Source organism: Zalophus californianus, chromosome 12 (genome assembly GCF_009762305.2).
Source record: "Zalophus californianus isolate mZalCal1 chromosome 12, mZalCal1.pri.v2, whole genome shotgun sequence".
In the NCBI taxonomy this organism is placed as follows: Eukaryota; Metazoa; Chordata; class Mammalia; order Carnivora; family Otariidae; genus Zalophus; species Zalophus californianus.
This window is the reverse complement of record NC_045606.1, coordinates 99,534,810-99,551,394: the sequence shown is the minus strand read 5'-3', so window position 1 is coordinate 99,551,394 and position 16,585 is coordinate 99,534,810. Positions and strand designations below refer to the sequence as shown.

At 44.6% G+C, this 16,585-nt stretch overlaps 1 protein-coding gene across 4 annotated transcripts; it reads right to left on the bottom strand.

The window, feature by feature from the left end:
• Positions 1-1,435: 1,435 nt before the first annotated feature.
• Positions 1,436-16,465, bottom strand: ZNF212 (zinc finger protein 212). Of its 4 annotated transcripts, none has more exons than XM_027575045.2 (5): positions 15,847-16,463; positions 6,509-6,898; positions 5,825-5,951; positions 3,779-3,868; positions 1,436-2,815 (listed from the first exon to the last, which is right to left on the bottom strand). In XM_027575045.2, exons 1-5 carry the CDS (start codon positions 15,868-15,870, stop codon positions 1,956-1,958), a joined length of 1,491 nt encoding a protein of 496 aa, XP_027430846.1. In that variant the 5' UTR covers positions 15,871-16,463; the 3' UTR covers positions 1,436-1,955. The 4 variants fall into 4 exon arrangements, with proteins under 4 accessions (XP_027430846.1, XP_027430847.1, XP_027430850.1 ...); XM_027575046.2 differs by having other exon boundaries at positions 1,436-2,812; positions 15,847-16,462; XM_027575049.1 differs by lacking the exon at positions 15,847-16,463 and adding an exon at positions 15,109-15,255.
• Positions 16,466-16,585: the final 120 nt, after the last annotated feature.

Below are 16,585 nucleotides of genomic sequence, written 5' to 3'. Positions count from 1 at the left end.
CCGTATCGGGCTCCCTGCTCAGCGGGGAGTCTGCTTCTCCCTCTGATCCTCCCCGCTCTCATGCTCTCTCTCTCATTCTCTCTCTCAAATAAATAAAATCTTAAAAAAAAAAAAGATAAACCTACAATTCCCACATTAAGTTCTTGCACAAACCATCTATCTATTCCTTAGCTCCAAACGAAGGTAAACATACAAAAAGAAATCAAATTCTAGCATTACAACCTGGAAACAAGAAACTATAATAAATAATCCCCTCACATGAACCCCATCTGGAGGTTCCAGATTTCCCCTCTAGATTTTGCCAGTAGCTATAACTGCTCCTGTTTTGGTGGGTTTTGTCATAAGGATTCCTCCCACACAAACAAGACACCCAAAAGTTAATACCCAGTTCTACATTTGAAATGCAGATTAGTATGTGACAACTTTTTCTACAGTTAACTTACAATATTTTATAAGAATAATGAAATAAGGGGCGCCTAGGTGGGTCAGTCGGTTAAGGGTCTGCCTTCAGCTCAGGTTATGATCCTAGGGTCCTAGGATTGAGTCCCACATCAAGCTCCTTGCTCATCAGCGAGTCTGCTTCTCGTTCTGTCTGCTGCTCTCCCTGCTTGTGCTCTCTCTCTCTCTCTGACAAATAAAATCTTAAAAAAAAAAGGCAAAGGGCAAGCTACATGACATACTAAAGTACTTTCTACCATGTATGCTTGGCAGGCATTACTGCTGAATAACATGCTGTTATTCTTGACAAAGGGAGAAAAATATCCAACATGAGTTTTTTTTTGCTAGTAGCAAGTTTTATTCTAAGCAACTGTAAATCATCAAAGGGGACCATTGACATAGGACCCGGAAGCCCACTCCCATCTCCCCAAACAACAGTGGGGCAGGCATTCAACACTCCTGAGAAGCAAAGCATTTTTGTGCTTTTTCTCCATCCCCTCTGGAACAGTCAATCCCAGAACTCATTTGAAAAATGTGTTATCTACACAATCTCAAGAAACCGGTGTAGTAAGAACAAACTCCAACACCCACTGAACAAGTCAGACAACCAGAAGTAACGAAGCAGTCTTCTACCCTGGGCAGCGGCGACACCCAGCGAGGACCACGTTGTAAGAGGGAGAGGATGGTGGTGAGAAACCTGGGTTCCCGAGCAGCAGCAACACGCTCTCGACTCCCACACAGCAGTCTTCGTTCTCAGCAGGGGTTCTGAGGTCTTCCCACTCTCCTCCTCTTGCTCCTCTGGACTCAGTTAGCCCCGTGTGAGCAAGAACCCCCACGAGCAGCTCATCAGCACTCTGCCCCCCCATCTCTGACCTAACTGTGGATGGGCTAAAAGAGCCCCATAAACAAATCCCTCGTAGAGGGTAGGCCCAGTCCCCATGTTAGGAACAACTTCTACAATGCTGGAAATTAAAAAAAACACAAGTGTCAGACTGTATTTTTTTAAGTCAACTAAAATCTAATTCCAAAAAAGTTTCCTCAGAACAGGGTAAGCAATCATTTAAATTATTTCTTCGACTTGTTTTTAACAGAGACTACAAAAGAGGAAAGAGCAGGTTATGAGTCCCAGAACTCCTCCACAGACCTGCTCACTCCCCTGGCCGGCCCAACCTCATGGGAAGACCTAAAATGCTGGGACAGGACCTGGAACCAGCCACCAGTCCCTGCAGGCTCAGAGAGCCAACCCCAGCCCATGAATATCAGCCCTGAGGGGAAAACCAGAGACTTGAAGGTGCCAGAAACAACAAGCTCCACAGCAGGGAGAGGAGTGGCCCCGGACTCCTCCTCTTCCATGGTTTTCACGGCCTCTGGGCTTGGCCCGGTGCTTGGCCAAGGGAAGGCAAATCAAAGCGACTCTCCTCAGGAAGAAGTCAGTCCCTGACTCTGCACAGTGTCTGTTCGGGGGGACCAATGCCAGCCCCTACTGCCCCCCCCAGACGGACAAGGGGCTGGCACCCTTAAAGCAGGCCATTGGGCCTTCCAGGCTCCAGGGCCAGGCCCCGCTCCCGCTGATGGATCTTCTGGTGCTGCAGAAGGTGCTGCTTCTGGACAAAGCTCTTCTCACACTCTGAGCAGCTGTAGGGCCGTTCGCCCGTGTGGATGCGCTGGTGCCGCACCAGATCAGATGGATGGCTGAAGCTCTTGCCACAGTAACCACAGATGAGGGAACTCCGGCTTTTCCTCCAAGGGATGTGGCCAGGCAGGGCAACCAGGCTGTTGGGCGAGAACCTCTCCTGGACACAGTGGCCAGCACTGGGCCCCTCCTGCAAGTGGCAGCGCTGGTGGGTTACCAGGCTCACCCTGCAGCTGAAGCTCCTCATGCACACATCACACTGATGCATCTTTGCCCTCTTGGACTGGGGCTTAAGTTGTGGCCTGGGTCTAAGGCTCTCCTCTGGCTCCGAGGCTGTGTAAGTCCCCCACCCTGAGTGGGTCTGCAGATGTGTAGCTAGCTGCTGCTTATAGTGGAAGCTGATCTCGCACTCGGAACATCCATAGGGGCCAGAAGAGTCCCTTTTCAGCTTTAGGCCCTGCCCGCATTCCTGACCCAGCTGCACCTGCCTACTAGGTTTCTGCTTTGGGGGGCAGCTCAGAGTTCTGCCGCTGCTAGGGTCTCTACTGCCCTCAATGGGATCCTCCAGATTAGTGTCCCCGGGGCCTGAATCCAAGAGGACAGCACCACCCTGACCATCCCAGAGTTCAGTATGCTCTGGGCTCAGGAAAGCCTGCTCTTCGGCAATGCCTGAGAACTCTCCAGGAAGATCTGCAGAGCCTTCCTGAGCGTACTGGATCTCCTGCTTGATCATAACCCCTTCTGCTGCCAAGAAAGAGAAGACCAAAAAAGATCACATTCTAGCACTTTTGGTTTCTTCAGAGCTAAACAAACATCTGTGAATTTCAGAAGAACTCAAATCAAAGCACCCCAGGATAAGGGCATTAGGACACTTTGGAGAAGGAGTCTGGGTTCTAAGACCTGAAAAACTAAACGCATATTCAGGCAGAGAAATCTATTATTTTTCTAGAACAATGTTATAAATGATAGTTCTCTAAGCTTGTCCATAAATTTGTATTCAATTCCTGTATAAAGTGGCAAATTGGAGCACCCGGGTGGCTCAGATGGTTGGGTGTCTGCCTTCGGCTCAGGTCATGATCCCAGGGTCCTGGGATCGAGCCCCGCATCGGCCTCCCTGCTCAGCGGGGAACCTGCTTCTCCCCCTCCCTCTGCTTCTCCCCCTGCTCATGCTCTCTCTCTGTATCTCTTTGTCTCGGATGAATAAATAAAAAAATCTTTAAAAAAATGGCAAATTATACTGTAACTAAAGAGTTTAAAATAATAAATGTGAACAATTAAAATAAGAAAAACCCAACCACCCTTAAGGCTAAAGCTTAAATATTCACGTATCCAGCCCCAGTCTTCCTGCACATTCCCCCCAAATACCTGGCTTATAAATGCTCTGCCTGCCTCTCACCCAGACAACTTCATTCCTAAGATGTGACCAAGCCTATCCTCAATCTCCAGCAGGTTTTCACTTGAGCTATTCTCCTCTGTACAGTAGCATAGACATGAAGTAGGATATGTCACAATACTTAAGGACTCCACAGTGGTAATAAATGAAGACACATATATGTTAGGTGAACTAATGAAAATCACAAAGAAATCTAAAATAAATAATACCAGATGAGGTTGCTGATAATCAATGTTTGGCAGTTTAGCAGTGGGAAAACTCACTATAGGCTGCAAGGAGTGGAGAGAGGGATGGAATATTCTGGATCCACTCACCTGGGTGGACATCACCAGGGCCTTCCTCCTCCAAGTCACCCAGCATCCCTGCACCCAATTCCGCTTCTCCTTCTGTCTGGCCAAGGACCTCTGGGTTGGAATACGCACAGTGTGAGCCCAGGAGATAGTAAAAGCTCACTGCGCACTGGTCAGTTGCCAATGAACAACGTGACCAATGTCAGAGGGTTGATATTAAAAGTTCCAAAGATTAAAAGGCTACTGTTCTTCCCATTTTCCCGCCAGTGGCAGCTTGGGACTAGACAATTAGAGCCAATTTGAAAAATCTACTCAGTCAGCTGCTGCCTTCAACGCTCCTTCATTAGTCACTGTGGCTCCAGCAGTCAGGCTCCTCAGCCCACTCCCCTTCCCCCACCACCCTGCCCTCACTTGTACATGGTCTCAAGTGCTGCTTCCTTTCAGCGTATCGAATTTAATCCACACTGACATGCTGCAAGGTGAGGAGGGCACCATTATCCCCAGCTGGGACAGAGAAGGAAACAGCCACTAGCAGAACACAGAACTCGGCTCAGGTCACACAACCCACCGACCCTTCTGCTATTTCCCTCTCTGCCCTAGTCACACTGGCCTTTTGGATACTTCTCCATGGACCTCAGTTTTAAAAGACTTTGTCAGGGGGCACCTGGGTGGCTCAGTCGTTAAGTGTCTGCCTTCGGCTCAGGTCATGGTCCCAGGGTCCTGGGATCGAGCCCCGCATCGGGCTCCCTGCTCAGTGGGGAGTCTGCTTCTCCCTCTCCCGCTCCCCCTGCTTGTGTTCCTTCTCTCACTGTGTCTCTCTCTGTCAAATAAATGAAATCTTTAAAAAAATAAAATAAAATAAATAAAAGACTTTGCCGGAGGCACCTGGGTGGCTCAGTCGGTTGAATGTCTGACTCTTGATTTTGGCTCAGGTCATGGTCTCAGGGTCGTGGGGTCAGGCCCCACGTCAGGCTCTGCGCAGTCTGCTTGTCCCTCTCCTCCTGTTCCTCCCCACGATCACTCTCTCCAATAAATAAATGAATAAAATCTTAAAAAAAATTTTGTCTACCAAAATCTACTTACTAATAGCTAATATTTTATATATAAAAATGTATATCTATTAAGCAGCACTTCTAATTAACACAAAATAGACACTGAGCTCAAAGGGACTGAATGTAACTCCAGCCAAGGCCAAGAAAAATTTTTTGGTTAACCTGTGCTACCTGCCCCATCTCAGGTAACCAAGAATTTCTTGTCAGTTTTTTTTTGTTGTTTTTTAAAGATTTTATTTATTTATTTGACAGAGTGAGAGACAGCGAGAGAGGGAACACAAGCAGGGGCAGTGGGGGAGGGAGAAGCAGGCTTCCCGCCGAGCAGGGAACCCGCTGTGGGGCTCGATCCCAGGGCCCTGAGATCATGACCTGAGCTGAAGGCAGTTGCTTAACGACTGAGCCACCCAGGCGCCCCTCTTGTCAAACAGTTTTAAGTATTAAAGACAGCATAAGGAACCCTGGTCACATTACACTACAATATACATTACACTACAATATACATTACACTATAATGATAACATCTTTTCTATTAGTAAATATTATCAAGAACTATGTGACCACAGAGAAAAAATACAAAACACACAACACCAAGACCTTTCCAAAAGTCTTCATGAATTGAGGACCTAAAGACTCCCATTTCTCTTATTTTTCAAATTTTTATTTAAATTCTAGTTAGTTCACATATACGGTAATATTTTCAGGAGTAGAATTTAGTGATTCATCACTTACATGTAACACCCACTGCTCATCCCAACAAGGGCCCTCCTTAATGCCCATCACACATCCAGCCCATACTCCCCACCCACCTCCCCCCATCAACCCTCAGTGTGTTCTCTATCATTAAGAGTCTCTTACGTTTTGTTTCCCTCTCTCTCTCTTTTTTTTGGAGACTCCCATTTCTCAACCCAGCCCAGACCAACAGAGGAGCCAAAGCCAAGTGTAGTCTGAGTCACATGCTACTTGGCCAGGGATGTAAAAATGTCTGAAAGAGAATTCTCGAGGGAAAAGTGCTACTTACTCAGAGAGACCAGAGTCTCATAGTTGCTCTTCATCACATTTCTGTAGAGCTCCTTTTGCCAGTCCTCCAGATTTTCCCACTCCTGCTCAGAGAAACAGACTCCATCATTTTCAAGTGACCTGGATACCTGAAATCACAAATATCATACAATGAGTGCCTCCCGTTATAGCCACAAAAGAAAAGCAACTTACAATTTTAAATAATAAAGGGAAGGGCTCCCCATTTAGGCTTTTTTTTTTCCTAAAGAGGTTGCTCACAGGTGACTTTTTTTTTTTTTTTAAAGATTTTATTTATTTATTGGACAGATAGAGAGACAGCACAAGCAGGCAGAGTGGCAGGCAGAGGGAGAGGGAGAAGCAGGCTCTCCGCCGAGCAGGGAGCCGGACGTGGGGCTCGATCCCAGGACCCTGGGATCATGACCTGAGCCGAAGGCAGCCGCTTAACCGAATGAGCCACCCAGGCGCCCTTAAAGACTTTTATTTTTTTGAGAGAGAGTGAGCAAGCGAGAGACAGCACAAGCAGGGTGAAGGGCAGAGAGAGAAGCAGACTCCCTGCTGAGCAGGGAGCCCAACGTGGGACTCAATCCCGGGATTCCGGGATCATAACCTGAGCTGAAGGCAAATGCTTAAATCAACTGAGCCACCCAGGCGCAGTAGGCTAACTCTTAATCCCCAAGGGGACTACCTTGGGAACCTCTCCATTGCTGCCTGGGGGCAGCCTCAGGACCCAGAAGTTGCTGTTTCTCAGCAGGTTCTCCATGTTCTCCAGTCGCCTCTGCAGCAGCCCGTACTCCTGCAGCAGGGTCCCCAGCACAGCCCACTTGCCCTCCAGCTGGTTCCCGAACTCCACGGCCGTCTTCTCATAGTCAGCCAGCTTCTTCTCGGCCGTCCCCGTCCGCCCCTCCAAGCTCTGTAGCCGGGCGGCCTGGGACTCCATCTTTTTCTCCACTGCCTGAATGGCAGCCACCACGGTCCAGAGTGAGAGCTCTGTGGTCTGCAAGTAAGAGCTTTTCTCTGTTGCTTGTGGGGGTGGTGTGGAGGAAGTCAAAGGTGTGGAGCGGCGTTTCCTCCTGTGCTGAATGAAGAATCAGACACAGGGTCAGTCGGTGTCATTTCCAAACATCAAGTAAAGAAAACAATGGGTCCAGGGGGTCCAAGTGTGCTTAGAACTACCTAGTTTCTACCTTTTTTTTTTTTTTAAAGCATGCTCTTTTATATTGATACTGCAAATTATACATACGTTGTAGTAAGAATGTACTGAAAAGTAGGAAGAAAAAGTTATGTAAAATACCACCATTCAGAAATAAGCTGTCAGAATTTTGATGTATTTATCTTAAGCTTTTTTTTTTGTCTTTTATCTGGTTTCCACAAAGTTGAAATCGTATTGTACATAATGTCTTATTACCTGCACTTCACACTTGACATATTCTCTAAGACGAACAAAGACACAATTCCTCAGCAGGACCTATAGGGTTCAACTCATTTATCTTTGCACCCAAGCAGCTAGTACAGTGATTAACACCAACTAAATCCTTTTTTTTTTTTTTTAAAGATTTTGTATTTGTCAGAGAGAGAAAGAGAGAGCACAAGCAGGGGGAGGGGCAGGCAGAGAGAGAAGCAGGCTCCCCACCAAGCAGGGAGCCTACACAGGACTCGATCCCAGAGCCCTGGGATCATGACCTGAGCTGAAGGCAGACACCTAAGCGACTGAGCCACTCAGGCGTCCCCAACTAAATCCTTCATAAATGTTTATTGACGTGATTTGACGAAGCCTGCTGACATTGTCCTTACACAGTTCATTTTTATGATCTGTGCCTAAGGAGGAAAATCACTACAGCTGAAGCACATTACTAAAGCCAACATGTGGGGAGTCTCCCCACCACTCCCTCTGGCCCCAATGTACCACTGTATGTTCATTTCAGTCCTCAAGCCCCAAAGCTTCATGTTCTTTTCTATGGCATACACTTTCTTCAAGGCTGCTTCTCTACCCACATGAACAGACACTGAGAGGAAACAGCTTTGAAAGAACCGCTAGGGCCAGGACTTAGTGTCTGGAGAAACAGGGGACAAAACGAACCCAACTGGCACAGAAATGAACACGTAAGCTTGGCCATGACCTACTCCAGTGACTCAACTCAGTTCATTATCGAACATGTGGTAAGTTTAAAGCTTACCTGTCCCCCCTAAGAAAGATTTAAATAAAAGTTTAATGTAAACTTAGCTTTTACATTAAAAATAAATACAAATGAAACAAAACAGAACGTCAGACTGTTGGACAGGCTCCTTTCATCCCATGTTCTGCTTTTCACTTTCAGTTGCTCATCTCTAGCTTTCTGGAGCCTCCTCCTGCCTTTCTGTGGCCCAGCATTTTGTTGCCTGCTTAGCAAAGGAAGGTGGGTCAGGATCTGAGCACTAAGCAAAAAGCAGAAAAGAGGTGTTAAATAAAGCTGCTTCTTCTGTTTTGAACTACCTAGTGAGATGGAAACAATTCAAATGTCCATCGACTGGTAAATCAATAAACAAACCATGGTCCAACCATCTGTTATGGGTTGAATTTTATTTCCCCAAAAAGATATGTTGAAGTCCCAAGTCCCAGTACCTCGGAATGTGATCTTATCTTGAGAGAAGAATCTTTACAGAGGTGATCAAGTTAAATGAGGTCATCAGATGGGCTCTAATCAAATATGATTTGATGTCCTTATAAAATAGGGGAGAGATCTGGACACAGACAGACGTGCACTTAGGGAAGATGATGTGAAGACACACACAGGGAGAAGACAACTACATGACAACAGGGGCAGAGGTCGGGGTTTTGTTGCCACAAGCCAAGAAAATGTGTGGGGCCATCAGAAGCTTTAAGAGAAGCCTGGAACAGATTCTCCGTCGTGGCCCTAAGAAGGCATCAAGTCTGTGGACACCTTGATTTCAGACTTCCAGCCTCTAGAACTGTAAGACAGTACACTTCTGGTGTGTAAGCCCCTCAATTTGCAGTATTTCGTTACAGCAGCCTTAGAGTACTAACACACGATACGATAATATACTGTTACATTATTAACGTATTAATAATTAATGTGTTAAGCACACATTAGCAATAAAAAGGGAACAAATTACTGATACACCTAACAATATAGATCTCAAAATGACTATGCTACATGAAAGAAGCCAGACAAAATGTCACCTACTCTATTCCATTTACATGACATTCAGGAAAGGCAAAACTATAGGGACAGCAAACAGATCAGGGGGGCGCCCGGGCAGCTCAGATGGTTAAGCGTCTGCCTTGGGCTCAGGTCATGATCCCAGGGTCCTGGGATCGAGCCCCATGTCGGGCTCCCAGCTCGGCTGGGAGTCTGTTTCTGCCTCTCCCCGTTTGTGCTCTCTCTCCCTCAAATGAATAAATAAAATCTTTAAAAAAAAAAAAAAACCAAACAGATCAGTGGTTACCAGGGGCTGGGGCTGGGGGAAGGAGAGTGAATGCAAAGGAACACTTACTGGGATGATGGAAATATTCTTTATTTTGGCATTCTGATGATGGCTGCACATTTATCAAAACTCACTCAACTGTATGCCTGAAGAGTGAATTTTACTGTATGTAAATTATCTCAGTAAGCACGACTTGGGAGTATCAAGATAGAAGAAAATGTTAGCTGCCATGAAAAATGCCATAAACTAAATGTATAAAAACAAACGGGGAGTGGATATTTATAAACAAAGTATGAAATGGAAAGAAAAAAATAACCCTAAAAAGAACTGCAAACTGTAAGTAATTATGAGAGCAGAAATGCAAGCGGTCAAGAAGCAGTTAGGAGTGCAAATACAACCCAGGAAAACCACTTCTCACCCACGAGGCTGACACACTTGAACAAGAGGGATTAGGAACTACATTCAGAGGTGAGGAGGATATAGAACTGGCACTTTCATTAACATTCCCAGAAGGAATGAAAAATATTACAAACTTTATGGAAGGAAATCTCATAAAAGTCACTAAAAATCCTTTCACCTAGCAATCCCACTTCCGGGAATCTATCTTATAAAAACAAATGGCATTGGGGGTGCCTGGGTGGCTCAGTCTTTGGGCATCTATCTGCCTTCGGCTTGGGTCATGGTACTGAGGTCCTAGGATCGAGCCCCGCACTGGGCTCCCCCCTGCTCAGTGGGGAGCCTGCTTCTCCCTCTCCTACTCCCCCTGCTTGTGTTCCCTCTCTCGCGATCTCTCTCTGTCAAATAAATAAATAAAATCTTTAAAAAAAAAATGGCATTGGGCGCCTGGGTGGCTCAGATGGTTAAGCGTCTGCCTTTGGCTCAGGTCATGATCCCTGGGTCCTGGGATCGAGTACCGCATCGGGCTCCCTGCTCCTTGGGACCCTGCTTCTCCCTCTGCCTGTCTCTCATGAATAAATAAATAAAATCTTAAAAAAAAATGACATTAGGGGCGCCTGGGTGGCTCAGCTGGTTAAGCCACTGCCTTCGGCTCAGGTCATGATCCCGGAGTTCCGGGATCGAGTCCCGCATCAGGCTCCCCCTTCTCTGTGGGGAGCCTGCTTCTCCCTCTGCCTCTGCCTGCCACTCCCCCTGCTTGTGCTCACTCTATGTCAAATAAATAAATAAAATATTTTTTAAAAATGACATTATTTACTGACATTCATACAAACATGATTACTGGTAATATTTTTTGGAAAAGTCAAAGCTTGGAAATAATCTCGAGGTCTACTCATAAAGGAATAAATTATGGCACAACCAAGAATGACACTATACTACCTTTAAAAATAACAACCTGTATGTATGGTTTGGAAGAGTTTCATCATACCATGTTGGTTAAAAATCCAACTTTTAGGGAAATATATTTATTATGATCCCACTTTCCTGAAGAAGAGAAAACATATGAGTATATGTTTGTTTCAGCCCACAGAAAGGTCTGGAAAGATATTCACCAAACTAAATTGTTAACATGACTTGCCTCAGGAAGATGAGAGAGAGAGATTTTAATCTTTCCTTGTAAACTATTGCTTGTTTGACTTCTTCAATAAACATGTATTTTTTTGTAATTTTTTTACATAAATCCCATATTTAAGAGTATCCCTGATGGCAGTGAGAAATACAAAAAGTACACTTACATTCCCCATACGTCTGGATTTTCTGGGGCAGTCCCGCTTGGATATTCTATCATACTGTCAGATCAAGTATCATACAATGGGCCTGTCACTATAGTCTGAAACCTGTCACCGTTAAGTATAAGGCATGGTCCCTGTTGCTAAGAAACCTTCAATCTGCTGAAGTAAAATACAAAATAAATAACATTATAAAGTGGTATCTAAGGTGGACTAGATAATATTTAAGGTCACTTCCAACTCTGAGATACCATGACTTTCTAATATTGAATAGTTAAAAAAAAACAAACTTAAACAATACATAAGATGTGTAAGGTAATGGCAACAAATCTCCCTTAACTACCACTCAGTTATACAAATATTGCCTCTGAAGTCCTCTGTACAACTCCCTAAAGTAACTACTATCCTGAATTTGATTTTTCACTAGTAACTGTCTTTTTCACATTTTCACCAAATGCTTTTTTCCCAAAACAATACGTGTTCTTCAGTTTTGCCTATCTTAGGACTTTATATAAATACAATCCTTATTACACAACTCCTGAGAATATCCTGCTGTTGCAGATGGCTATAATTAATTTTCGCTTCTGCATAATATTCTGCTGTGACAATACCACAATTTCCTTTTCCATTCCATTATTGCTGTCCCCATCTTTGTCATTACAAGTACTGCTACAACGAACAGGACTGGGCACAGCTCCTAGTACACATGGGCAAGTTTCCTGAGGGTACAGTCCTAGGAAGGAATTGTTGGCTAACGGTATATACACAACTTGAACTTCAGTAAATAATGCCAAATGTTTTCTCAGTGGTTGTACGAATTTCACTCCTATCAGAAGTATGTAAATATTCTGGATGTTTCCCAACTATGTCAATACTTGCTACTGTTAAGACTAAAATTTGGTCCCTCCAGGAGGTCTGAAATATGTCATCATGGTTTCCATCTACACTTTCCTTGATTACTGGTAAGGGTAAGCATCTTTTAAATATTTACTGGCCATTCAAATACCTTCAGTGAACTACCTGCTCAAGTCTTTTACCCGTTTATCTTTTGGGTTCTCGGACTTTCTTTCTATCTCAGAATTTCTCTGAAAATTCTGGATACTAATCTTTATCCATGCTATACGTGTTGCAAACATTTTCTCCTTATTTGTGCATTTTTGAAATTCACTTTATTATTTTTTAATAAAAAAATTAATGTAGTTGAGTTTCATCAGAATTCTTTTATGGTTTGAACTTCTGTGTCAGGTGAAAAAAAAATATTGATATCCTACAATACTGTCCTCTAAACACTCATAGTTTTGTTTTCACATCTGAGTAACTCAACTAGAATTGATATTTGTGTGTGGTGCAGGGCTCAATTTTCATACAGGAAATCAACAGATCTAATATTATATGATGAAAAATCCATCAATATACCCAAAGATTTGTAATACTATCTCTGTCATGAATCAAATTTTCATACATAGCAATCTGTCTCTGGCATCTCTAGTCTTGTTCTGTAGGGTATTTTTCATATTGACTTACCAATATTACAACTATAGCTTTTAAAAAAAATAATTACTGATATTTGGTAAGACAAGTCCCACTTCCTTGTTTTATAGGATCATCTTGACTATACTGGATGTTGATATTCTTTACACACTTGAAAGGTCTCCCAGGAGCACCTGGGTGGCTCTGTCTTTGGCTCAAGTCATGATCCCAGGGTCCTGGGATCAAGGCCCACTCAAGCTCCCTGCTCATCAGGGAAGCCTGCTTCTCCCTCCCCCTCTGCTCCTCCCCACCCCCCAAGTATGCATGTGTGCAGTCTCTCTCAAATAAATAAAACATCTTTAGAAGTCTCACAAAAATGTCTTTAGAGATTTTGTCTGTATCAAATCCATAGATAAATGTATCCATACACAGTTTGCCACTCCCTTTTCAAGGTATTTTTAATATCTTTCAATATTTTATTTATTTTTTTTAAAGATTTATTTATTTATTTGACAGAGAGAGATAGCGAGAGCAGGAACACAAGGAGGGGGAGGGAGAGGGAGAAGCAGGCCTCCCGCTGAGCAGGGAGCCCGATGTGGGGCTCGATCCCAGGACCTTGGGATCATGACCCGAGCCGAAGGCAGTCGCTTAACGGCTGAGCCACCCAGGTGCCCCTCTTTCAACATTTTAACATATTCCCTAGGTACTTGTTCCAACCACTGATCGCTACCCAACAAATAATTCCAATATTTAGTGGCTTAAGACAACAACATCTACTTTGCTCATGAATCTGCAATTCAAGAAGGGTTTGTCAGGAACAGTTTGTCTCTGCTCCATTCTATGTCGAGTGGAACAAATCACAGGCAGGCAGGCTCTGGAACACACCTGAAAAATCCCAAGCCACATGGAGAAAGCACGCAGAGATACTGAGTTTAACAGCCCTACCTACGGTCCCAGCCTACAGTCAACTGCCAGAACACACTTTCATTTCTAAAAGGGCTCTTTTGGGGGCGCCTGGGTGGCTGAGTCGTTAAGCGACTGCCTTATTAGGCTTGGGTCATGATGCCGGGGTCCTAGGACCAAGCCCCACATCGGGCTCCCTGCTCAGCGGGAAGCCTGCTTCTCCCTCTCCCACTGCTTGTGTTCCCTCTCTCTCTCTCTCGCTTTCTCTGTCAAATAAATAAATAAAATCTTTTAAAAAATCAATGAAAAAAATGAAAAAATAAAAGGCTCTTTTGTTCTCATTTTTTCTTCAGTAATCTCTCTATACAGGCATACCTCAGAAACACTGCAAATTTGGTTCCAGACCACATAAAGCAAGTATCATAAAGCAAGTATCATAATAAAGCATGTAAAATGAATTTTTTGGTTTCCCAGGGCATATAAATTTACTAGTTTATTAAGTGAGCAACAGCATAACTAAAAAAAAGTACATACTATAATTTAAAAATACTTTATTGCAAAAAAAGGCTAACCATCATCTGAGTTTTTAAGCAAGCATAATTACTGATCACAGAACACCATAACAAATATAATAATAATGAAAAAGTTTAAAATAGTGTGAGAATTACCAAATTGTGACAGAGACACAAAGTGAGCAAATGCTGTTAGAAAAATGGCAGCTGAGAGACTTGACACAGGGTTGCCACAAACCTTCAATTTGTGGGGGGAAAAAAAAGAAACCACAGCATCTGCAAAGTGCAATAAAGCAAAGCTCAATAAACTGAGGCATGCCTATACATTGATATTATGTTTGGACAAGATATATGGATTAATGAAATCTGTATCTGTGCTGTCCAAAAGCCACTAGAAACACATGGCTATTTAAATCTAAATTAATTAAAACTGAATTAAAAATTCAGTTCCTCAGCCATACTACCTACATTTCAAATACTTAACTGCCATGTATTTCTAGTGACTACATTGAACAGTGCAAAGCAGAATATTTCCATAATCTCAGAAAGTTCTACCGGACGCACTACACCCTAATTTTTTTTTCCTGCTTGATAAAAACTAAGGTTTTGTTACAGTCTTCTACCATGCCAGTTTTCCTTGTAGTTGTCAGTTTGTTTTATATATTTTGAGACTACATAATTACATGCAAAATATTAGAATATCAAGCTGATAAATTGAGTCTTACCATTACAAAAGTAGTAGTAGCCTCGATCTCTAGCAGTATTAATACAGTTGAACCAATTTTCTTCTGATTAGTCTGATATGTTCTCATATTCTTTTATGTTCAACCATTTCTGTAGTTTTGTCTTTTGTATCTCTCGCAAACCATCTGACAAATTTCTGCTTTTTAACTAGAACATTTACTCCTTTTACATTTATTATAACTGTTGATCTATTTTTATTGATTTTTTGCCTTTTTCGGTGCTCGTCTTTCTTGCCTTCCTTTAGGTGATTTTTTTCTTATTCTACTATTTCCTCTTCTAACTTGTAAGTTTTACAGCCCATTTCTAGTCTTTTAGCAAGTATCCTAGATATTACGGAAAGTATAAAGACCTTTAAACAAATGAATTCTGATCTCTTCCTAACCTTTACATCAATGCTGCCATGTATTTTAATTTGCCTTTGTTTTTAACCTCACAAAAGATCATTACTGTTTCATTCAGTCAATATTTGTTCAGATTTACCCATTTCCATGGATCATCATACCTTCTTACATTTTCAGACTTTACATTTGGGATAATTTTCCTTTTACCTGGTATATCCTTTACATTTTCCAGCTGCTAGGTGGCTCAGTTAAGCCATTGACTCTTGATTTCGGCTCTGGTCATGATCTCAGGGTCATGAGCTGGAGCCCGGCTTCCGGCTCCCAAATGGGCATGGAGCCTGCTTAAGATTTTCTCTCTCCCTCTGCCCCTCCCCCCACCCCACCCCCCCCGCTCTCTCTAAAAAAGAAAAGATCCTCTCTCCCTCTGCCCGCCCCCCCCCGCGAGCTCTTAAAAAATATTCTCTCCCCCACCGCTCCAGCTCTCTCTCAAAAAAAAAAATTCTCTCCCTCTGCCCCTCCGCCCCCCGCTCTCTTAAAAAAAAAAAAAATTCTCTCTGCCCCTCCCCCGCCCCGCGCTCGCTCTCTCCTCTCTCTGAAGAAAAATCTCTCCCTCTGCCCCTCCCCCAGCTCGTGCGCGCGCTCTCGCGCGCGCTCTCTCAAAAAAACAAAAATACTAAAAAAAAAAAACAAAAAAACACGAAACAAGCCTCGGAGAAGTTTCTCGGCAACGGTGTGTGGCGCTGGGGCTCCGGCCCGACCGGGAAGGAGCCGGAGAGGGAGAAGGCAGAGCCCTGGGGTCGTGGGAGGAGGCCGGTGTTCGCTAGGAGCAGCCCGGGGAGCCCCGGGACCCCCAGCCCCACCGGAGTCCGAACCTCGAAGCCCCGCCCCGGCCAGGAGCTCCGCCATCCCGAATGCGCCCGCGATCCGTGCCGGGAGCACCCTTACCCGAGCAGGCGCCGACTCCGCCATGGCCGCCAGTCGCCCCTCAACACCCGGGCCCCGCCTGATACCCCTCGTGCTGCGTGCCGGTCCGGTGGGCGCCCCCTGCCCCTCCTCAAAGCCGCCACCAGGGCCGTGTTGATACAAGATGCATTGTGGGAGTTCGGCCCTCCCGCGCCAAGAGCGGCTCCAGCGGCTCGACCTCACCGCGCGGGATTTCCAGGGCGCCGCCGTGCGGCAGGAGGATGAACAGCACCTCGGCGCTCGGGCCAGAGTGTGCGACCGCAGAAGGGCTTGCTCCCTCCAAGTCAAGCACAGATTGAAAATGTAAGGCAAACGCGGGCCTTGTGTGTCTTCTACGTGCCCAGCACTCGGCGAGGTGCTTTGAGGGATTCAAAATGTATAAAAATCAGACTTTGCTCTGAGGGAAGAATATGTAATTTAGTTGGGGAAAAAAGATACGGTGCCAAATGACACGTGGTTTTATTCCATTTGTTCATCTGTTATTTGGCTTTCTAGAAACTAGAAATACATGGGGTTCCTGGGTGGCTCAGTTGGTTAAGCTTCTGCCTTTGGCTCAGGTCATGATCTCAGGGTCCTGGGGTGGAACCCCACATTGGGCTTCCTGCTCTGTGGGGGGCCGGCTTCTCCCTCCCCCCACTCCCCGCCTCTGCCCTTCCCCCTGCTCATACTCTCTCACTCTCTCTTAAAATAAAGAAAGAAACTGGAAATACACTCTCTACAT

What these genes read in the sequence shown, in the direction of transcription:
- ZNF212 (XM_027575045.2), bottom strand. Translation starts at nt 15,870, where the DNA reads ATGGCGGAGTCGGCGCCTGCTCGG. An exon ending in TGAGACTCTGGTCTCTCTGA is followed by an intron (nt 3,869 to 5,824) that starts GTAAGTAGCACT and finishes ATTCCAACCCAG; the next exon opens with AGGTCCTTGGCCAGACAGAA. An exon ending in CCCTGGTGATGTCCACCCAG is followed by an intron (nt 2,816 to 3,778) that starts GTGAGTGGATCC and finishes CTTTCTTGGCAG; the next exon opens with CAGAAGGGGTTATGATCAAG.